We start from the raw sequence: 23,890 nt of genomic DNA on the forward strand, positions 1-23,890 counted from the left end.
TCTAAATCATGCCATTTGTATTTTAATAAATATTATCGTCTCCAGCACTATAACGTCTGCACTCAAAGTGTAGTTGATTTACTTCCTTATTTACATCAATAGACACTACACATGCAATGCATGTCCTAAAATACAAGAATATGTGGAACTAATTGATGATTAAATGGGTACACTTTACCTCTACCTACTTTAACAAGTTGTTAACATGAAAGTATTTAGCACTGCTATTAAAGTTTGTTATTATCAGTCATTACTTTAAATTAGCAATATTTCAATGGCAAACTATATTCTAAGTAAATGTGCTAGATCCACACTTTTACTTAAATAAATAAAGCAGGAGTATTTAAAAAGTATGGCCTTTGTCAGATTGATATTAATGTGTAAGCATAATTGTATTGTTGCAGTGCTATATGAAGCTCATGTGAACTATGTTACATATATTTAGGCAGTTTAACAATGCACAATGCAGTTTATACTGTATAGCATTTAAACTGTACATTCTCAAAATATTGAGCAACTATAACTTTCAAATCCACATCAGTCGTAAAAAACAGCTCTATGGAATGTAGTAACAGAGTAACAGCTAAAAGAACAGATTAAACAACATTGTATCGATAGGCACAGTGTTTGAGTTTTTGTTACTTTCCATCACATCATTGTCACTCTTCTAGTTTCAGTTTGTAACTTCTCTGTAAACATCAGTCGACGAAACGCCACTCACGCTCCCGAATGTAGGATTTTACGAGGCGGTCCCTGAATGCACCGCGGGATTGTATCCTACTTTGAAGCTGGTGGGGTGGGCCAGACTCCAATGAATCCACACGGAGCTACCGACCGACCGAGGGAGCGGAGAAAAGTCGGGCGCAGACACACACGGGTGTAACCTCCAGAAACAGCGCGCTAAACCAACGCAAAGTGCAACAAAGAGAAGTCCAGCTTTTACGCGCGCGTGTCTGTGTGTGTAGACTGCTTCTCCTTCTCGACTTCCCCTCTTTAGCTCGTAGGAAATCAATGTGGGATAGTGATTGGAGTTGACAACCCCGCTTCACTACTGTATCTACTCCCTCCTCCTCCTCCGCCTCCTCTCCCGCTCCACACAACCAGGAAATCGTCGAGGTGTGCTTTCTTTACACCGCTAGTTGCTACCCCGTTTGCGGGTGTAGATGCGCCCTTTTTTTTTGCCTCCGACGATTTTCCTGGTTCTTTTTTTTATTCCAATAGTTTGACTTTTAACACCGGGCCTGCGCGCTGAAGTCAGCCAAACTTGCCTACGAGGAGAGGATCTCCACTCTGGCCGAACAATGAGGTGGGTAAAGCGGCTCAAATCCCTTCATCTTTCATCGTGTTTTCCAGGCTACATTCAGTGTTTCGGCCACTGGTTTTCACAAAGGCGACTGTTCAACCCTGACCCAATGATACCTCTTTAACCGCCACGCCAGTTGTTTCCAACACATTGAATCGCGTGTGTGTGTGTATGTGTGTGGGCGCTTGTGTGTGTCCCTCATACTGAAATAACTCGAGCTTCTGGCTGTTTTTTGGGCTCGTTTCAACTACAGGGACACACATGACGCGGTGTGGCAGGGTTCTTTTACGGGACCTTTGCTGGTGGATAACTCAGAAAGTGTCCGTGTTGGCGTGGTCGTACTGAACTGTGGAGCCTCGCCCGTGAACAAGTGTGGCTGCTGAGGCTGTTGAGCCGGTTCAAATGACACAAAAACATGAAAAAAAAAAATGGTTTTGGTAGTTTTTAAACACTCCATGTTTATACTCCTTTGTCTCAGTGTGTTTATTGAGCGTGAGCCATAACACAACTACTGTCGAGCGAAAGTACCCCATGATATAAAACTTACAAAAGTGAACAGCGGCGTACTCACATCTAAGGTCAGAGGTCAGGGTGATTTTATAGAAACGGTTGAAAGGAATTCAGCGTTTTGCTCAAAGGCTCTTCGGCATGGGGAGTTCTCCTTCTATAAGAGAAGGGGCTCCTTTACAGGCACAATGACCACTCAGCCACCCTGCTGCCCATAATGCACTTGCTGTTTATATATCATGTCCTGCATTCCACAGTCTCCCTCTCAGGCTGTATTTCTCTCTCTCTGGGAACACAAGAGGTTCACACCGGGAACTACATTTTCTCAGTGGAACGCTCATGTCCACAAATTCCACATCCTGTCACAGCTTGTGCAAGTTGGCAATTACATGCATTGAAGCCATCGCTCCAGACTTGGGTTTAAAAAATATATATTTTCCCTCACTGTTTCACATTCAAACAGAGTAGCACTCCACTTGAGTCAAGTAACTAACTTTTGTCATTTGAAAGCTTGACATGTGCGAGTTCACTTCAGTGTGGCGCCGGGCTGATAACCTGTGTGACTAGTTCTTTATCTCAAACCTACTGCGCAGCCTTTTCTGAAACAATGTATCTCAGCTCTGGGCATGGGTTGGTCCAGTGTTTGTATTTGTTTTGCACATATTTCTGTATCGCGACTTTGATTACAGCGGGAACAGGAGGCACTTGAGCCGCCTGCAATCCTGCCACAATCACAGTAATGCATTAAAAAGTGCCCTGCTGATGAGGCCGTTAATTAAGTTAATGCAAGGATCAGCGAAGATTACTGTGGTGACATACTTTACAGAATGCATAGGCGGGTGTGTATGAAATTTAGGCCGGCAGAGGAAAATTAAATAATAGAATTAGTGGAAGCTATTTTTCCCTCTAGGAATGGCTTGCAGTAGTTATTTTAGGGCAGATACACATGACCATGGCAACACAACACATTGGTCTGTGATATATTAGAAAACTTTTACATACAAATGATTACATATATATATATATATATATATATATATATATATATATATATATATATATATATATATATATATACATACATACATACATACATACATACATACATACATACATACATACATACATACATACATACATACATACATACATACATGAGAGGCTCAACGATGCCTTATGTGGTTCAAAAAGAAGAAGAATATAATACACACCTGGACAAAGACAACGTTTTTGCGGTGAAGGGTAGGTGAGCGTTTCAATTGTTCCTGAAACAGGAGTTTGGTTACATGGCGTTAGGATGTAGGCCAAACTCTGACCATGTTTTGCCGCAAGTTTGAAGCGCAAGACGGGTACAACATGACAATGTACTTCAATGTGTTGTCATTTGATCAAAACCATTTGTACCGGGGCAAGTAAAAAATGACTTGGGCCATGTCAATTCAGGCAAGTGGACTAGAAATCATTAACGTTTAACATTACCAGCGAACCCTCAAGATAAGCAAACTGGTATATTGTGGTATTGCTCAGCTGCCCTTAAAAAAACTACTTTGCCAACCACAATCCACTGCAGAAACTCGACTGCACCAAACACATAGTGTCAATATTAAGTGAACATTTTGTCTATATTCGTCCTGCGCTTCAAAGTGCATCTCGTCTCTCTGTTGACGGGCAGTATCCGTTTTGATAATCGTAGGTTTTTACTTTTGTCTGGATTCTGCTCCTGCTGTCGCTGTGGCGTGAACGGTTGATGTTGCCTTGTATAGAAGTTAAAGACCGGAATGCAGCTCCACTCATGTTCATTGTCATTTATCCCTGTGGTATGTGAATGTTGACACACAAGTGCAGTCAAAAGTTCAACAGTTTGACCCAGTTGGGGGAAAATGCAGCACCTCCTCTTACCACCTTCATGGAGCAATGAAAATAGATGCCGAGAACACTGTATCAGCGCTTCAGGCTGTCTTATCCCTTTGTTAGGTGGCACAGGAAGTGCATCTATCCACATGATGATTCACTGTTGTTGTCAGAGGTGACTCCCACCTGCCGCCCACCACGACTCACTGACTGGGTCTCTGTGACTAAAAGACCCGTCCTATTCGACACCAGCAGTGTGGCCGCCTCGGGCTCAAGAGTTAGCGTGTGTGACGCAAGCAGACAGGTGAAACGCATCTGCTCACCCGCAATGTTTGCAATCTAACGAGTTCTTCGTGCTTGGTTTAGAAGCTCTGCATGTCAGGAAGCGATGCCGAGCTCAGCTCCTCCACTCTTCTCCGTCCACTCTTGTATGAGCCTTTTTATTGATCAGCCCTAAAAGCGGGGAAATGGCCTCCCGCCCGCCCCATGTCTCCTTTGTGTCTTGGCTCCAGCTTTTTTTTTCCGCCTTGGCAGTAAATGGAAAGGAATGCAGCTGGAACGGTGCTCTTTGCAGTTTTGCTGTCATCTCCTCCTCCTCCTCTATCCAAATGTTCAACGTCTTGACCTCATGTCCCAACAAGCCAGTAGCGGTTATTTAAGGCATTTAGCAATATTAGTGCGTATATGTCCATGTAAGGATAACAAGATAAAACTCATTGGTGTTGCGATGGGAGCGCTTTCATGCCGTGGTGTTGTGTAATGTTCATAACTGCGGGTCTGGTGTTGTGAGAGGCTAATTCTTCATGTCTTTACTTGTTGTCCTGATTCCTTTGCACACTCGGGTTTTCTTTTGAAGTCTGATATCAGTGCAGAGTATAAACAGACTTTCAGCCTGTGTGCTGTTTTCAAATTCAAAATATTAAGCGTAGAAATACTAGGTTCTTTCAAATTTTACTTAAACACTTTGATTGAGCCGTATAAAGCTGCTTTGGTCATTGGTCAGACCCATTTCACCTTTATTGTCTTTTGCAACTGTACCCGAAAACATCGGAGACATTCTGCATACCTGAAATTCTTTCACTTTCATTGTTTAAATAAACAATGAATGTGGGAACAAAAGGCCCTTTTTTAATTATTTCTCATCATAAGAGCTCCTAATATCCACGCTTAATCCCGCGCACCAGGAGCAATAACAATTTGAGGTAATTGGGGAGTGCTTGCGGGAATTCTTATCTATAATGGATTAAGAATAATGGCTTTTTATTTTCATGCATCATAAAGTGTTGCATATTGATATGCGCTTGGACAGCGGCGTACAGTTGGTGTGACGGTGTGTCTAAATGATCACAAAGCCCCGTATGCTGCATCGCTGCACACATTATTGAAATGGTCTTGCCTTGTGAGTTTGTCTCCCACAGCACCCAATCACTGCAACCCCCTCCCCAGAACCAATTTACCCCTCTAGGCCCTCCCACCTCTTATACTCATAAATAGGCCATTATGCCGGCCTGCCCTGTGGATTAGACGCTTTGCTACAGGAGTTGCTCAACATACAAAACCTACCATTGTTTACTTGGTGACAAATCAGTTTCCTCTTTGCTACAGGCGTTTTTCTTCTTTAATTGTGCTTCTCTAGGTTGTTGTGCTCTCGCTATGTATGGTGTTGTTTCTTCCGCGATCACTTATTTTAAGCTTGACCTTTACCACAACCAGCTTCTTGGTTCCTGTCTCTCCCATATTTACTAGCAGTTCACCGAGCTCGCTGTTTTAAAACTGATGTTGATCTTTTGTCTCAGGAAATTCAGTTATTTGGTGTGAAAATTGTGTAAATCGCTTGCTTGTATTATGGTCACAGTAAAATAAGTAACTTGACAACAATTCTGATAGTCTATAAATAATTGAATCTATATAATAACTGTATCTGTAAAAACTTTCAGTTCTGGTTTGTTGGTCGGACAAACAAGCAATTCGTAGACGTCGTTTTACATTTCCCAGAAACTCGCAAGAAACTTTTAATAAATAAAATATCCAGATTGTAATGAGTCTGGTCAAGGCTAATGCAATAAATGGTGCAACATTGTTGGTTCTTGACTCTTTGGGTGTTTTGCCGTTGAAGGTTAACTGTCCAACTGACATTTTGTTTCTTTGCTGATTGCTTGTCGTGGGGGAGAATATTTTTGCTCACGTATCTGTCAGCCGTGGCCACTTTCTTCCACAACGGAAACATTGGAAGCGGTTACAAGAAGCAGTTATCTTAAGAAATCTGTTGATTTAAGTGTTGTAGTATCTGTGAGTTGACATACAACAATCTGTACAACTGCCGTGATTTCATCCACGCCTGCTGCTTTTGTTCTGATTCAATTTATTTAATGAAGGCAGCAAGAATTTCGCCAAAATTCAAGGACGTCACCGTTGTTCCCCACTCTAAGTGGATGATTGCTGCCGACATGAAACGTCTGAAACCAGGATAATTATGGGCATGTAGATTTCTGTATTTTAGCCTGTATGACCGCCCCCAGTGTGAAATCGAGCAGAACTCGCAGCTCTACGGTGGCGGGATGACGTTAAAGAGACAGCTGCAAACCCTGTGGTCTTTTTGCATTAGCCAGACTGAGTGACATCATCCCAGCTGATGGAGAGCCTCGGTCTAACGACGTAGTGAAACCAAACCTTGTTGTGGGCAGAAATGCTGTAGTGATATATTGGATGGTCAGCAGCAACGCTAATGGGCACACGGATATGTCGAGTTCATCAGAGGTCCACTGCTTAATGGAGTGTAATGGATGCCAGTTTGTATAAAAACTGCCTTATGCTGTCAGACATCTTAAACATTACTCTCTTTCACGTCCTCAGATCTTAACTTCACTTATCTGGGATGATGGTGATTGCTGATACACAAAGGCTGTATTAGATAAAACGGTATTAGAGAAAGTCCAGCAGATGCTTTGCTGGGCAGCAGTTTACTTACATTATCATTAAGCACCACTTCCACTCTGGTTTGCTGTAAACAGAAAAAGGACAGGCTTGAAAGGAGAACCTGTTTTGAGTTCTTCAGTTAAAGACTGAGGAAATTTTACACTTGGGTGACACTGTTTTTTTTCTTTCTTTTTCTGCATGATTAGCGGTGTATAAAATCTTGTTTATAGAAACAGTTTTTGCTTTCCTGGATTCTTCGTGAAGCTCCTGCTTGCGTCTTTCTTTAATCTGCTGGCAGTCTGGTCTACTTAAATGACGTTTCATTCAGAGGCTTGATATTGAGGTCAATTGAGTATTCAGAAGAGGAATACTCTTTTATTAAAGAGCCATCCGTTTTACAAAAGTTAATGTTCACTAATAAGTCCACATTAATCTGACTGTTTCTTGGATGTTAATATTTTTCTTACATAGTTTCAGTCAGAAATAAAGGTGTCAATCTTCACTGGCCTCACAGTTGGATTAAATTATGATTCACTCATCAATAGTTCATCTCAAGAATCGCATCCATAATATTCTATATGACTGCACATGGATACTTTTTTAAGAATTAATACAATCAGATGTATCTTATCTTATTAGAATGTGCTGATAAAAATAACACTACAACATTCTTTAATATAAAAAGCTGCATTTTTTTTAGTACCACTATCTGTGTGAGCCACATCAATACCTAAACAATACGATAAACATGCATGCCCGTTTTCTTGTTGTTGTTGTAAGCCTCGCCCTCGGGGTAATGGAGATCAGAGAAAGAAGCGAGGGAAAGGAGAGAAGAGAAACAAGCGTCAAAGACAATAAATGACGGCTAAGCACATTAAAGACTCCCACTGAGCTGAAGTGAAACCAAACTCCTGATTAGGTTCTGTCACTGCATCAATGCAGAGTCGTTCTAGTCTGCAATGCACCTTGGGATCGAGACGTTTCCAAACCTATAGTCAGTAACGGGGATACACATTGTTGCTAATAAATGCTGAGACATCAATTAACAGGCCTCATTTGTTGATGGCGGCAAAGCTTTCCACATTTATTTTAAAGGTCTTCACGAGCACTCGGCAGAACCTGCTGTTGTGCTGATGGAACTGGCTTCGTTGGTGCAATGCATTGTAGTCACAATCTGCCAAGTAGACTGACGTAAGGTCAAAGTCCACACAACCATGCCTCTCAATGTCAGGGGGAGGCAGGTAATATGATCTTTGTGCTCAGGTTTGAGTGGAGACACCTCGTCTCTAATGTGTAGGGAAGACGGTACAAGTCGGGACAGCTGAGAGGGGGGGGGAGCGGAGGGGAGGAGCGTTTTTCCTCAGTGAATTGTTCTTGAGAAAAAGTGGGCTTGCCTCCTTGGCCCGAGTTGAGGAGGATGTGCTCCAACCTGTAAAAGGAATTGAGCTCAGAGATGAGGACAGAGGTGAGATGGTTCCAAATATGGGCATTTAGTGTAACACACACACACATACACACACACACACACACACACACACACACACACACACACACACACACAGACTCTATCTCTCTGTCAGAAGCAGGAAGGAATTCATCTCCACTCTTGAAGTGGTCGCACAACAACATGAACATTCTTGGTCAAACGTCTATTTAACTTTTCCACAATGCTGGATAAATGATGCCAGACAAAGGATGAGTCAGCACTCGAAGAATGCTGAGGGGTTTTCTTAGTGGAGTTTTCGGCTGAAGCTGTCTGACTCCATTTAAACAAAGATATTGAGAAGAAGCGGTAAAGAATAGCTGAGATGGCTTCGATGCCTGTTCCTGTGTGGCTGACTCGTGGGGGCAGAAAGCACTAGCCCGCAGCAAATGTGTGCGTGTCTATTTATGTGTGTGCTTTAGTAGCATGCAAGGACCTGTGTGAAAAGAAACAGGCATGAGGAGAACGACAAAGAAAGGGGGGAGAGGGGGGGGTTAGGTTCACAGTGTAATAAGGCAAACTAGCCCTAACCGTAGGGTAAACGCTTTTAATGGTTTTTATTTAGCCTTTACTGTAATAGGTAGGATGGTAAAGGAAAAGAACTCGCTGAACAAAAGTCTAAAATATATTTAAGTCAAATGTCAAAGCCCTGCTTTCCTCCTGATTTAAGTTCTTTAATTTCCTTGTTATAGACTATACAGTTTTAAACTGTCATGTTTTTCAACTTGAAGAAAACATTTTCTTTTCTTTCATATATGAAAAAACATAAGAATTTGTGTTTTACATTCCTGGTTGTGTTTTTTATATTTAAAGAAAAGCCACATCAAAGGGGAGTTTATTCCCGTGTCTGTGCATCGGGCTACATATTAACATTTATGAGACAGCTGGACCAGTACTGCACTTTGCAGTTTGCGAGCTTATCTCTTACCTACTTTTACAGTCCATGATAGCCACTCAATATTGACATGAGATACAAACACAAGTTTCACGAGATGCACATTGTTCACAGCGGTTGATTTCAGAGCCACGTGGGCCCGGCTGAACATCGGCGACAGCGGTTTCCGTTCCCAGAGGGTTGGTTTTTCGCACAGTGTACCGTCAGATGATGACAAGGCCAGCGTCAACAGCCCGTTGTCTGGTCTTTCCATGTCCGAGTCAGCATTTGAGGTCAAGTGCTTCACCACCACCATGACCTCATCCCGGTGTGCGTGTGTGTGCACAATGAGAATGCCAAACCCTGATTTCAAAAGAAAGTTTAGCCTCTCGCAACATGGAAGTTACTCACGAGCAAAACTGTTCCCGATACCATGCTCGATTAAATTGTTGCAGCCTATGTTTCACTATTTTGTATTCCCTGACACATGTTGTGTTTTCCCATGTTGCACTTCCCTTTCTCACTTCTGTCTGAAACTTGACTTTACTCAAATGTGCAGTGGTGGAAAGGGAAAGTACACACGCTCATGAATAAGTTTTAAAGGAATGGTGGCGTGTGAATTTATTTATTTTCAGTCTTATGAGCCAAATACAGAAGAAGAATTTTTTTTTCAGATAGAACGCAATAGTTTTACCTGCTCGTAAATAGTTTTCGAGATACCATAACCTATTAAAAAGACAGATGAAATCACCTGTATATTATCACTGGAAAAACATTGTTCTTCTGCACATTATAAACAGGGTGCTTGTTTGACTGTCGCCTGTAAAATGTGGTCTCTATTTTCAGCGGCTGTGAACGAGAGACAGGAAGTGGTCTGTTAAATACAGACTATTAAGTGACTTATTGTTAGTCGCTGTCTGGTTTGAATATGGCGTTGAACCTTAGGGGAAGTGGAAGAATATTGAATGAATCACTGTTTGTTCATCTGAAGGTTTACCAATTTCAACTAGGACGCCTGTCTCATCTTATGTTTCATAGTTGGCCATGAGTCAATGAGGAAAGCTGTGAGGCAGAGCAACCTTCTGTCGGTGAGACAATATTGAGACAATATTGTTCATTGCACGAGCTTGTCCAATTGTTGGGAATGAGTTACTCCTGCAGCTTTCAGTTATCACTACCGTCTAAAGAAAGCCTTCGGATAGAGGTATTATGGACTCCTGGTGGAGAAAAAAGTCTGATGAATTAGGATAGACAGTGAGCCAGGAATGGAGGCACAGACGAATGATATGACTTTACTCCGGGTCTAGACCACACTGTGTTACTTCAGTGTGTCTTCAGGGCTGATGACTGTATATCATGTGCTTATTTGTTCGGTGAAATAGTCTCATGATGCATAGGGTGAATGTACTCCTACCCGTTTAACTGTATGTTAGGCCTGCTTATCCTTGCGCCAAATATATATGAAATGTAGAGTTTGTGTGTCCGCGTTAATGCCACCAAAGAGACATCCCTCGGCAGATAGCGATACTTGCAGAAATGATTTGAGTCGGGGAGAACGGTGGGGGAAGTAGATTAGAGAGGCAGAGTATTGTGGTGGGAGGGTCAGGTAAATGGAGGAGGAGGAGGGGAAGAGACGGAGCCACTGGGCCTGACTGTACTTGCCAGCACATTTGGGGAAAAGCTCTGAGAGCACAGCCTTATACAGACATTTCTAAGAGAGCGTGTGCCCCGACTGTACACTGTGGTTTCCTGTTAACCCCTGAGAAACCACAGAGATGAGGAACTCACTCTGGTTGTTGACTTGACGATGGCGGGGTTCTGTCTGTTTTATACATGCTGGTCTTCTGTTGTATTCAGCGAGTCCTTTGCTTGTAGTTTTTGGTGGCTCCGATCCCTCCCAGAGCATCAGCTAGTGACCTATTTGTGTTTAAGAGAAAACCTCTTTAGCTAACGGAGCGACCAGTTGACTTTGATCCACAGCGTCTTCACCACTGAACTAGTGGTCGTCATCTGAGGAAAGACAGGAATCTCGCCTGTCATGGTTTATTCCAGTGCTCGAACTCAGTCCGGTAGAACCCAGCTGTGGGTCTTCTGCAGCCGTGTAATACCCAGTGGAGCGGGTCAACACATGGACACACGTGTTGACAGGTGCAAAGGTGTGTGTATGTGTGTGCGTGCGCTGAGGCACACTTCTAATGCCTCGGTGTCCGTAGTTCTATCAATAATGCATCTGCTCACTCTCAGGCTGGCTCCCGAGCCCTGGCTTTCTCTGGCCATTAAATATGCATCCACTTCCCAGTCCGAAGTCTCTGTCCCCTCTCAGTTCCGATAAGCCCTCTCCGCCCTGCACATAAACAGCAGGCCCGATGCAGATGATTCGGGGAGATCAGGGAACGCTGCAGTATTTATCCGTCCAACCCGAGGTGGTTCCACCCTGCTCAAGGTGATTGATGGCTGCTGAGTGTTGATTTAGGGCCGCTGTCAACGTTAAGCCCATTTCCAAAGTGCTTTCTCTCCCTTGCAAAAATCATTTTTTATTCGTTGTTGTCAAAATGGTAAATGTGAGTTTCTTTCTGTGGTCCCCTTCCCGTTAAGTTCATTCAAATATGAAAACCACATATCTGCGATATTAACGGTAACCACCCGTTGGGATGTGACTTTGACAGACCGAGAATCATAGATCATCATTTGGTGGGTAGAAGTAATTGATATAAAAAGGGGTGTTTTTTTTATTATTAATAAATGAAATAAATAATAATACAAATATGTATGTATTAATCAATATATGAACCAAGGGAGACATTGAACGTTTAAAAAATAAAATTTAAATAAAAAATGCTATTCAGTGCAAAGCATGTACTGGAACATTGTTCTACATTATCCCAAACATTTCTTTGCCAATTCTGTTATGCAACATATATGCAGATGCATGCAGCAGATCTGCGATCGGCTGAAACCAGTCAATATATAATAGGCCCAACCAATTTTTCTACCTCATTTAGCGTTGACTTAAAAGAAAAAGACCTCTCCTTCCACATCACACCACACCACTATCTGTATTTACAAGTCATTTTTCACGTAGCACTTCTAACCTGTCCAAACACTGTTGAAGATTAGATCCCGCCTCATTACGTGCCTCTCGAGTGATGGTACACAGGGCCTGACCTGAACGCTCGCCCGGGGCAAGTGAACTCTGATAATGCTGATATTCGGTAGAAATTTGTGATTTGGTGAACTGCATTAGTGGTTCTTAGTTGCCGATAATGCTACACTGTGTCGCAATCTGCAAAAGGAGAGCGGGCCAGCTGTATGTGGCCGGTGGGCAACACAGTCCAGCTTGGAGCTCACGTTAAACGAGTGGTGCCTTGATTTTTATTGTGATGTGTTCATGCTCTATTCAGTAAAAATGTGTAATGGGCAATGGTAAATTATAACAAGTTCAAATGTAATCTTGTAAAATCTTTCATGCTTAAAACTTTTTTTTAGTTTAATACAGATTAATAATAAATCACCTGTTTAACTTGCTATCACTAGCTTTAAGTAACTTATGCGTCTTAAATGTTTGTGTTAAGAAATTTCAATAACTGTCCAAATCCCCTGTTGAATTTTGAATTTTTTTTTTATAAGCCTACAGTTTCCGTTTCTCACAAGTTTGGCAACATCTAAGCTACTTGTGTGTTTGACCAATAAAAATACAGACGCACAAATAAAAAAAACATTTTGTAAGTAAGGTGCAGAACATCTGCAAGCATCTCGAGCTGCAAGCAAGAAAGCACATAGCATAGGAAGTTACTTTGAAAGCATTCACTGTGGTACAGTTACAGGAGGTGTGGCAAATAACACAATTGCAGAGATGTTTTGAAGTGCATACAACACACTTATATGATTGACAGCAACCCTAGAGCTATCTGACGTGTTGTGAAATGTTAACTATTTTAAGAAAAACAGGACTTGATACGTGTGTGTGCAATATCGATTGTTCAGGCTGGGGCAGTCCTTATTTGGCAGTGCTGGCAACAGGAAGTGGGTTGTGGCTTTGGTGCTTTGTCACTGGAAGTAGCAGATTGTATCGAGGGCGAGACAGATGGAGGGAGAGAAGGGGGGGGAAGACATGGATTAGGGGACTATGGTTAGAGCATAGGGGGCAAATAAGGAGAAGGGGAGGTTGGTAAAAAGAAGGGAAAAAAACAGCCAGCGACATTTGTTATTGTGTCTGTGTTACCTTCTGTTCTTGTTCCAATTTGTTTATAACTCACACTTGTATGAGATATTTGTTTAGGCTATGTATGTGGTATTAAATAACTTGTGTTGTTCGCTTCGACAATGACCGGTTTGGTGATCATCTTGCAACTATGTCTGCGCTCACTCTGCAGCGTCTGCAAACTGAAACTTGCATATGTGCGGCAGGCATTCCTGAAAGTGCCGTAACTAGTGTGCATTCTGCCTGCACGGAGCTATAAATACACATCGTGTCACTGATCAAACGGCACATGCTTTCTCCCAAAGTGTGTGTGGAGGTGGAGGTTGATGTAGCGCAGGTGGGAGATTTGCAGCGCCTCGTCTCTTTGGCGGAGCGCCGCACAACTTCCCGTCTTTGTCGGCCTCCATTGTTGTCTCGCCTTCCATCTTGTTTGGCATCAAACTACTCTCTTTCTCCTCCCAAATCAACACCTCTGCCTCCCTTCTCTCAGTCTTTTACTTTGTTTTGACACATGGGTAGGATATGGGTAGAGGGCGTCCTAATCGTTGTGTGTTGTAGTTCTCTATGGACGACAACTTGGCGGTCAGACAACTGTGTGACTTTCGGGAACACAACATGTTAACAAAATATACTTCTATTATACATCTGGTTTATGTTTTTGTATTTGCGTTTCCTCTTTTCAGTAAATGTTTTTTTTTGTTACAATGTCTGGATTAGCCTGTAATCTGCTGTGACATTTGATGTTACAATAGCACAATCGTTTCAGTGCATTCCCTAAAACTGAAGTTTAAGTACATAACTTCTTCCTCTCTCTCTCAGGGCAAAATAGAAAAGAAATGAGATATAAACTTGGAGATCTTTTAATCTCTGTAGATCTTAAAAACATGTGTGGTGTAGCGACCACAAAGATTGTTGGCAAATTCTTTTTTCAGATGAGTCACTACCGCTAATCTCCGTTTCATTTTTGTGGCAATGTTTTATTTGTTTTTTGCAGTTCCCAGTTCTTTCTGCTCTGATGTACATTCTTTGTCCAAACACATCTTTCTCTCCATGGCTACATTCAAGGGATGTTTTGTGTTTTTTATGCTTTGATAAGCAGACAAAATGATGCACGTCTTGGAGCCTTTATTACAAAGAATGAGGCTTCTCTTTCACATTTTTTATCTTAAATGTTACACATGGTTGCCAGTACCTTTTTTTTTCTTTGAGGAAAAATAACAAGTCATATCTTCAATTTACTAACTGTATCCCAAGTGGGGATTTTTGTATTTTTTTTATTGTGACCTTCATAGTCTTAAAATGTCCTCTCAAATATCATTCTTGATTTACAATGAATGTTCTCTTTCGGTCTTGCTCCCCTTGTCTTTCAGTGAGTCGAGTATTTGCCAGGCTCGGGCCACTGTGATGATCTATGATGATGGCAATAAGAAGTGGCTGCCGGCGGGCGCCGGACCGCAGGCCTTCAGCAGAGTCCAGATCTATCACAACCCTTCCACCAATGCCTTCAGGATAGTGGGACGCAAGATGCAGACGGACCAACAGGTACGTCTGCTGCCTTTTGAGCTCGCTTCTCTTAAAGTGTGAGTCTATGTAGCTTTGTGTGCGTGCAGCTCATCCATCTGTTTATCTGTCATGTGGCTCGTGGGCGTCTGTGTTCTCCTGTAAGTGCCACAGGGTGTATGAGTAAGCAAGCAAGTGTAAGACAGTCTATCTTTGGACGTGCCCATTCAGTTACATTATCACCATCTATTTGAGCTTGGTAACCATGTAGAGAACATTTGCTTTACAAACGTTGATCATTTCATCAGCCGTTTCCAGCTCCAATATATATTTTTCAAACAGCTGGTGACCTACTGAACTATCGCACCAGAGTTTACGGTTTCACAGTTGCTTCTACTGGAATGTTTAATTCAATCTGATTGTTAATCTCAATGTAAGGGGAGAGAGAGGTTGTCTATCTTTTCAGTAGCAGCGGTAGTTACGGTCTTGTGTTTTGGTACCGTTTCGGAATGAGAGAGCAATTCTGCAAATGCTTGAGAAGAAGCCGTAAAATAGCACAAGAGCTTCTTGTTGTGAATGAGTACAGCTTGCTGTGATGATTTTCAGTGTTGGTCATTTGTAACTTCGCAGTACTGAGCTGCGATTTAACCAAAAGCCTGGTTTCACACAATTGCATCCAGTTTACTTGGCGTGTTTTAATTATATTATGGTATTGGTCTGTGTAAAACCAATGGCATTAATTTGGGATAATTAAACTGTTATGAATAATCTAACAAGACGCACCGTATGTACTGAACATGTACTGTTACATTTTGGAATGACGATGGCTCGGCGAGAAGGACTGTTCTTTGGACTTGACAATCTACAGGCATGTTGATGTCAAAGGAGAACAAAGCGAGCTTCCTTGTCGTTATCGCCAGATTATGACTCACCAAATATCGCCGGATAAAGGTGGGCTGGGTAAACTAAGCTTGGGTGGGTCTATTCTCGACTACGCCCCTGCTCTCCCTGTTGCCTCCGTGTCTCTCTCCTTCTTTAAACATTCAGGACTCCAAAGTGTTCCCAAGAGACGGGTCTTAAAGTGTATGATGTTTCCTGAGACAGTTAGCCCGTTCAACCATTTCCTGTGACAATTTAGGAAGAAGCCTGACACCCAATGAGGACTCTATATTTGCGTCTAATGGAGACATGCACCGTGGTTTAGGATGGTGCTGGATGAGATCACAGAGAAGATAATACGAGAGCACATAGGATGGCAGTTTTTTTCTCTCTGTCTCCATTTCCTACTGTTTCTTCTTGGTCTGCCTGCATGGAGAGTAACTTTAAGTTGTTTTTACGCTTGTCTTTGCAATTAATTTTATGCGCCCAAGCCTAATTGTATGATTCAACTTAATTGAAAGTGGAACCGTAGTGTTACAGGTTTTCCACAAGCATTCAGGCTTTTTAAACATGCTGCTCCTTTTTTAATACATTTTTCTGCTCGTCATCAGTCTGTCCCTCTTGCCTTTTTGACAAAATTGTGGCGAGCTCCGGAATGCCACATTGTCTACAGTGGCAGTTGAACTTGCTCCTCTCTTTTCAGTGCATGTTGCTCTTGCTATGATATTCACCCTGACAGGGTCTCCTCTCCTCCTCTCTGCTCTGTGGAATCCAGAGGCTGTTAAACAAATAGCGAAATGGCGTGTCAGCACATTCAGGCAGCACTCAAACCCGGAACATTTTTTCCCTTGCGCTTCATGGGCTTTACGCCACCTGCTGGGTGCACTATAAACCAGGATAATCCAACAAATATAAAGCAGACACTATCATTTTGCAAAGGATTGGGGATGTGGATTTGTTTGTTACTGTTGTTTTTGTGGACAAAAAGACAAAAGTACTAATTTGGCTCCCCGTTGCTACCAAAAATAATCCTTGTATTAATCATCTGTCCTCTTCCCTCCTCAGGTGGTTATAAACTGTCCAATCGTGAGAGGTCTCAAGTATAACCAGGCCACACACAACTTCCACCAGTGGCGGGATGCCCGGCAGGTGTGGGGGCTCAACTTTGGCAGCAAAGAGGACGCCACTCTCTTTGCCAATGGCATGGCTCATGCTCTGGAGGTGCTCACCTCCATGGCAGACGCAGGTAAATGAGTTCACACTGGATTCACAATTCCATCAGAATTTGTAGCGACTTGATATTTAACTTCAAGTCCATGAAAAGGCAAGTGAAACAGTATCAGGATTAGAAAGTTGCTGTATATTTGTATTATAGTGCAAAGCAGTTTGGTCTCGACTAATGGAGATTAAATATTGTCCAGAATTATTCCGCCATAATCTATGTCCTAGATATAGGAAACCTATTCTAGAATGGACACTTGAACATGTTTTTTTCTTTTATAAATATCTGTTTTAGTCAGTCTTTTGTTTGTTAATAACATCTGGCTATTCAGATAAAGCTACATCTTATTAAGAGCTCTGCTGGAGTGTAGTAAGTAAACACAGTGCAATTCATGACCATAAAATATATTACAGTTACACCACCATTAATGGTCCGTCTAGTATCATGTCGGTCTACATACTCAGACTTTGCACACTCAACTGCATGGGAATAAAAGGTGTGCACACCAATAAAAGCACATAAACAATTAGATACAAGTCAAAGAGTGTCATAAAATACAAATCAGGAGTGTTTACAATTCCTAGCAATGTATGCATGTTCTTTAGTCTTTTTCATTTTCATCAGGAATGTTCTCTGTGTTGTGTTTTGCCAGGCTATTCTACCCTTCCCCGCCCAGTATCAAATGGACCCACTCCAGAAGAGCTCGAACAGCAGAGAAGGTACCTTCAGGCTTCCACTCAATGGAATCTGCCTTTTTATTTTACTGTGCTGATTTTCCTTCCACTTTGATGCTTTTTTAGGCCTGACTCAGCTAAATCAAAATGTCATGTATCTAGCTGTTAACCCTCATAACATGGCTATGTTTCTTCTGGGTTCGCGGGCTGGATTAGGCACAAGAGATGAGCAATGTCAACCTTTGTTTCAAAAGTAGATTTTCTTTTGAAGCAAGCGGTTTTCCCGTGTCGACAAGTTGGCGCTTCTTTAAGGCCGTGGGAAGTTAACGTTTCGAACAGACGCAAACCATCCTCTGGGTTTAGTTGCATAACATTCAATAGCAAGTCAAGCTGTCTTGGCTTTGGAGTCGTCCTGTTTGCACACACGCATATATAGAGGATTTGATGGCATTAGCTCGACAGTGCTAAACCCCCCTGTCCGCCCCTGTAGGTTAAAGGTTAAAAAGACAGCAAGGCGGACACCTCGCATCAACCTCACCGTCTCTCCATCCATCTATCTGCGTCTCCCTCGAGACCTGTTGTGGTGTCACCGGGCATGCCGAGGCATTAACCTTTTAATCTCATTTAGACTAAAAGGTAATATGTTGCACAGCAGGCCTTGTGATAGGCTAGAGGGACTCTCTGTGAAGTTACAAGCTGTCCTAGTGGCTGATGACATACTGTAGCTCTGGGGGCCTTTAAACCCTTTGAAATACAGCATGAATGCAGGTGTTGGTGGATATAATTTTCACTAACATAGATTCACAATATTATTCACCCGCGTCAAATGACTGTCAAAAGAAATCTGAAAAAACACAAAGACGTCATCTCCCTTCCCCCCCTGCCCCTTTTCTCCTGGGCACTCTGCCTAAGTGGATCAGCTGTGCTTTAAATCACAGCGACTCGCACATTGTGTGTATGCCTGTGTGTGTTTTGGACCTGTACATTTTTGAATGGGTGCACGTTGTATGTGTGCTGTTCTGTAAACAGCTGTTGTGAATGGCAGATGTGATGGGGGGAGAGAGAGAGCGGTCGTGAACTCGGGCTGCTTGAATTAGGCCACTGTGTCCAGCTGTGGACTTTTCAGTGGCTAATCAGAGGCTTTGAAATCCACCTCTCATTCTTTTAGCAAAGCTGGTATATTGAAAACAAATCCTGATTATAGCTCTTCACACCAGTGCCATATACTATAATTAGACAGCGTTATTTGAACACAATGGATGTTTTATTAATAATCAAATAATCTGCTGGACGTTTCCACATTAATTGAGAATGGCTCAGAGTTGGCACTGTCAGTCCACTGACTCACTGTCTCATCACAACACCCAAATCACACATCGTAACTTTATGCTTTATTTATCTGTCCTGTTTATCCACCGGTTTAATTTTGTCTCCATATATTTGACGCTGACAGATGTGTTTTTGTTTGTGCGCAGGTTGGAGCAGCAGAGGCTGGAACAGCAGGAGCGAGAGCGCCAGGAGAGAGAGAGACAGGAGCAGGAGCGGCAGGAAAGAGAGAGACAGGAGAGAGAAAGACAAGCTGCTGCAGGTCAGGAAGCACCTGGGCGGGTCAACATAACTGTACTTCAGTCTTTGAGTCTTTTTGTTAAGCGAACAGCATTTCTTGAAGCCCCCACACATTGCATTAACAGTGACGTTACTTACACCAATTTTGAAGCATGTCGGATGCAAGAAGGCTTATAAATCATTCTGCAAAGTAAATAAAATAATGTATATCAAGCAGACATTATTAACAACAAAATGTAACGTTTTAATAGATTTTAACTTTATTAAAAAATGCTTTGTTGGCCAGTGCAACATTTCCTGACATTGGTGTGTTGCCAAGCGTCGTAGCACGAGTCGCATTGTGACAATTTGGTCTATTTTGTCTAAGTCAGCCACCTTTTTATGTATTACGATTTAGGATCACTGTTTGGATTGTAGACTATTTCATCAGTTATTTAAGATTGTCAACCGTCTGAGACCTGAACTTACATGATGCACCTGCATCATAGAGACATTGTCACTGTCAAATAGTTTGATAATGCTTACTGACGGTCCCCTTCTGTGTTTTAGTCTCTATTCCTCCGGCTCCACCGCTGGCCCCTGCAGGCCCTGCTCCTCCACCGGCACCTCCTCCACCCCCTTGCCCTCCTCTGTCTGGTGGCATCCCTCCACCGCCTGGACCACCACCTCCGCCGATCCCTCCCCCACCTCCTATCGGAGGGTTAGTAGGAGGAGGAGGAGGTGGCAGTAGTAGTAGTAGTGGTAGCGGAGGTGGAGGAGCAGGAGGTGGTGGTGATGGTGATGGTGATAGTGGGGGATTTGCAGGAGGGGGCCTGGCGGCTGCCATAGCAGGAGCTAAACTCCGCAAAGTATCAAAGGTGAGTAAATGACAAAACTGTTTCATAGACCAATGTTCTGTTGACAATCCCGTGACTGTGTAACTGCTTTTAAGGCAAAGTAAGCTGGACTTAAGTTGAATCCATTATGTGCTTTTCAAATAGAATTATATTGATCGAATCTCAGAGTTGTTCCTGCTCGTGTAGCTATAAAACCTACACCCATCATTGAGTCACGGTGCCTACACAATGTCTGCTGAACTCTTATGTCTCTCTTTGCTATTTGCTGCCCTCAGCAGGAGGACGGGACTCCTGCAACTCCAATAGGCAGATCTGACCCCAGCCGCAGCAGCACCTCCTCTATTGGAGGGGGAGGAGGGGGAGGTTTGATGGGGGAAATGAGTGCCATCTTGGCACGAAGGTGTGTGTGTGTGTGTTTGTAAGACGTCCCAAATTTGAAGTCGGAAAAATTATACACCATTACACTATACAATATACTACTTCTATTTTCATCTGAAGTCGTTTTTTATCTTCATTTCGGACGTTTTCCTAACAAACACATTTAAAGTGCAGCATATATTGTGTAAATCTATTCCCATCTATTGAAGTGTACATGGTATAACTTGAAGTGATTCCTCTTTACATCAGGAGAAAAGCTGCAGACACTGGAGATAAGCCCCCTCCGAAGACACAAGAGAACGTAAGCGTCTGCTATTTGTCATATTATTTATTTATTTTAATGCTGCAAAAGAATATGAAAGTGTTTGTATATGTGGATAGTTATAAAATATAAGCAGGTTGATAATGACTCACTTTTACAAGGTTTCTGCCTTTTTTTTCCTTCTTTTTTTCACAGGATGATTCAGAGCCTCAAAGTCAAGGCGGTGGTGAGAACTGAACAATTTAATCTCTTGCATGCCAGCTCCATTTAATCTGATCTTAATTCTACTTGATGTTTTTATACATTTTCCTTCTCAGACACCCTGAGAAGACCGTGGGAGAAATCAACTATGACCAGGTAATCCTGGATTCCGTTATTGCCAAGCGGCCGTCATCAATAAATCTGTTACCCCCCCAGGTGTTGGTGTCTCATGTTAAAACTCACCCTAACAGTAGTTCTCCATCCGTGCGAGTGTGGTTGTGTGAACATGTGTGCGTCTTTCTTTGCCAGTGGACAAGAGTGCCTTTTGTGTGTGTGTGTGTGTTTGTGTGTGTTTGTGTGTGTGAATGTCTTCCATTTCAATTCTAAGAGGAAGGTGTATGTGTGTCTCACTAACAGGAATAACTCCATCCCCAAGAGCATGGACTCCACCCCCTCATTGTCCCAAGGTTTCAGGTATACATGCTGCCCCGTTCACTCATGACCTTAGTCCCCCTTTTCCTTTCTCTTCAGGTTAGCGCAGCACCGCTGCAAACCTACATACTGCTGTAGCATATTTTCCAGTTGATAGCAGCACCATCTAATGGATCAGAGAATGGCATGCACCCAAGGGACTTGTAGGCGTAGCAGCCGGGTGTGTTACCTCTGAAAACTGAATCATAAGATAGAGGTCTGACAGTGTGATCAATGCTTATTAAATGCCGCTTCTGTCCCCTGGGGTTGATGCTGTCCTCTCGTGTTAAACTTTGATATCTGTGACATTCATTTCTGAATTATTGGCATCCTAAAGGTTGACATCAGTTCTGAAAGGTAATAATTGTAGATGTGTTATCCTTCATTGCCTTGTTGGGTAGGTGTGGACATTTCTGTAACTTTCTCCTGACTATTCCTTCATCCCTCTGGTACTGCTACTGGTGATGTGCTAGATGGACAGTTGGCTTGTCAATGCAGTGCCGTGGACCTTCTCGGCTTTTTTTTCTTTCTGAAAAACAAACATTAACAGTTGTCTGCGTTTGTCTGCTTCTTGTCTTGTTACAGGCCAAAGCCTGCAGGCAACAACGGTAATGATGCCGGCGTCATGGATGACTCGGATTTAGAGAAAATGAAACAGGTGAATTTCTCATCAGCCCGGCAGCCTACATTTTTCAATATTAGAACAGAACTTGAATGAGATTACCTCCATTTACAGGCGGCTTTCTGCAGTAAGCTGGTTTTGTAAACCTCACTATACTCCAACACAGACGCACACCAAAACCATCTATCACAATACAGTTAAAATAAGGACGCCATGCTTCCAAATTATTGTCAGGGAAAGGAAAGAAACCTGATTACTGACCTACCTCATAGATTCACAGTAACCAGGTTATTATAGTAAACTGTTTTTTGTTTTTTTTCTGAGTAACCTGGCTATTCAACTGTCGCCACACGACTGACGATCTTTTTGTCAATCAATATCCTGCAGGAGATCCTGGAAGAAGTGCGTAAAGAACTACAAAAGGTTAAAGAGGAAATTATTGGAGGTTAGCTTTCTTTGTGCTCTCTTTGAAATTCCAAACATTTAATGTTTTGCTTTATACAGTATTTCGGGTATGTGACACATGTTTCTCCTTCCACAGCCTTCATTCAAGAGCTGCAAAAGAGAAGCACATAGTTCTGCCGAGTGTCAGGTGTAACAGAGGGATGCGACAGATGGAGGTCGTTGAGGACTGTCCGGACCTCTCCTCCACTGCGCCCTCCCATGTAGCCCAGGGATTTGTTTCTTTTTCTCCTCCACATTTTCCCTTTCCTTTCTCTTTTACACAAACGCATGTGAGCATACATGCTTATGTGTACATCATGCATATTCACTTCATGTAAATGGTAACCCTCCCCATGCCATCCGGCACGTTCGACGATCACTCCCAAACATTGCGACGGTGATCCCACCTATCCAAACTCTCCCCCTGTTCATTCATCCCGTCCCCTTGTGTCCTCTGTGTTCTGTTCATCTGAACCAATTCGGAGCACAAAGCTACAGCCACAGTTGCTCTTCCAATTCGTCATCATGTACACTCATCATATCCCTCTTATCTGCAGAAATCCTGCTACTTGTGTCTTCTCCCTTCTATCAGACGCATCATTTACTGATAGAGCAGTTTTCACTATTCAGGGACAATGTATTTAGTCACATTTTTACTGTAATAGCAAGATGCTGGCATGCTGGGAACATTTTTCTTTCTTTCTCAGTTGGCAAACACTTGTTCAACCTCAAACACTGCTTACAGATAGTTGAGTTTAGACATCTGTTAGTAGGTTATTGTCTCTAATGGTAGTTGGAGGTGGAAAAACAATAATGATCACGGATGGATCAGAGACCCCAACTCCGCGACGACTGCAGTGTCGCTCCGTCAAGTGGACTTTCAGCTCCTGCTCCGATGGCTAAGAACTAAAAACAGCACAACACAAGCCTTCACTGCTGCGAGATGGAGAAGTTCAAGGAAGAGGAGACAAGCAAAGGGAATCTGATGGACAACCTGAGTGCTGTGAAAGAGGGAGTGTGTTGTAGTTTTATGATGTGTGAGAAATGTTTTCTCTTTGCATTGCACTTGTTCCAGAGGAAGTGTGTCTGTGTGCCACACTGCCTTGACAGACTATTCCCTCTCACTCAAAAATAAGATATTTGTTGGCCAGCGCAGTGGTCCGACACTGTATCTTCCGCTAGTCAATTTCTTCCATTCTAGCTATGTTTTCTAACTTTGAAACACAAAAAAATGGCCATGATGAGGTCAATTAATTTGGCCATGACCAACTGCCTTGAGAATAAATATATAAATATATATATATATAAGGATAAATATATATTTGTTTTGAGGGAAAATGTTAGAAAAAAAATTAAATGGTGTTTCTATTTTAATTGAGATGACTGGTGAATGGGGATTTAGTTTTCCTTTCTTCTTTTTTTTTTTTCCAATGATTGTTTTCTTATGAGATGTTATTTTGGGTTTACTGTTTCTTTTTTCTAATAGAGTCTAGGCTTTTTACACTGAAATAATAAGAAAACAGCTTAGAGACACTGGATTAGAAATGCCTTTATAGTCGAATACAGCTGCTTCTTGAAATGCATTACTTTGTCTCGAGTCATCTTTTTGCATCTTGTTGTAAGATTTCTTTGAATTCAGACTAATGAAATTTTGCACAAACTGGCTTCTAAATGTTATGAAATACATTTGATTGACCGAT

General features: G+C 42.4%; 1 protein-coding gene across 2 annotated transcripts; it reads left to right on the forward strand.

The window, feature by feature from the left end:
* The first annotated feature begins 806 nt into the window (after positions 1-806).
* On the forward strand, positions 807-23,773 carry vaspb (vasodilator stimulated phosphoprotein b). 2 transcript variants are annotated; one of them, XM_068585798.1, is made up of 14 exons: positions 807-1,306; positions 14,506-14,677; positions 16,580-16,760; positions 17,389-17,455; positions 18,886-18,998; positions 19,526-19,833; positions 20,088-20,212; positions 20,440-20,491; positions 20,648-20,678; positions 20,770-20,809; positions 21,071-21,127; positions 21,710-21,782; positions 22,134-22,191; positions 22,288-23,773. In XM_068585798.1, exons 1-14 carry the CDS (start codon positions 1,302-1,304, stop codon positions 22,320-22,322), a joined length of 1,317 nt encoding a protein of 438 aa, XP_068441899.1. In that variant the 5' UTR covers positions 807-1,301; the 3' UTR covers positions 22,323-23,773. The 2 variants fall into 2 exon arrangements, with proteins under 2 accessions (XP_068441899.1, XP_068441900.1); XM_068585799.1 differs by lacking the exon at positions 21,071-21,127.
* Positions 23,774-23,890: the final 117 nt, after the last annotated feature.

The sequence above is a fragment of the Clinocottus analis genome, unplaced genomic scaffold, assembly GCF_023055335.1.
Source record: "Clinocottus analis isolate CAN_PGR_092001 unplaced genomic scaffold, fCliAna1.0.p SCAF_2, whole genome shotgun sequence".
In the NCBI taxonomy this organism is placed as follows: Eukaryota; Metazoa; Chordata; class Actinopteri; order Perciformes; family Cottidae; genus Clinocottus; species Clinocottus analis.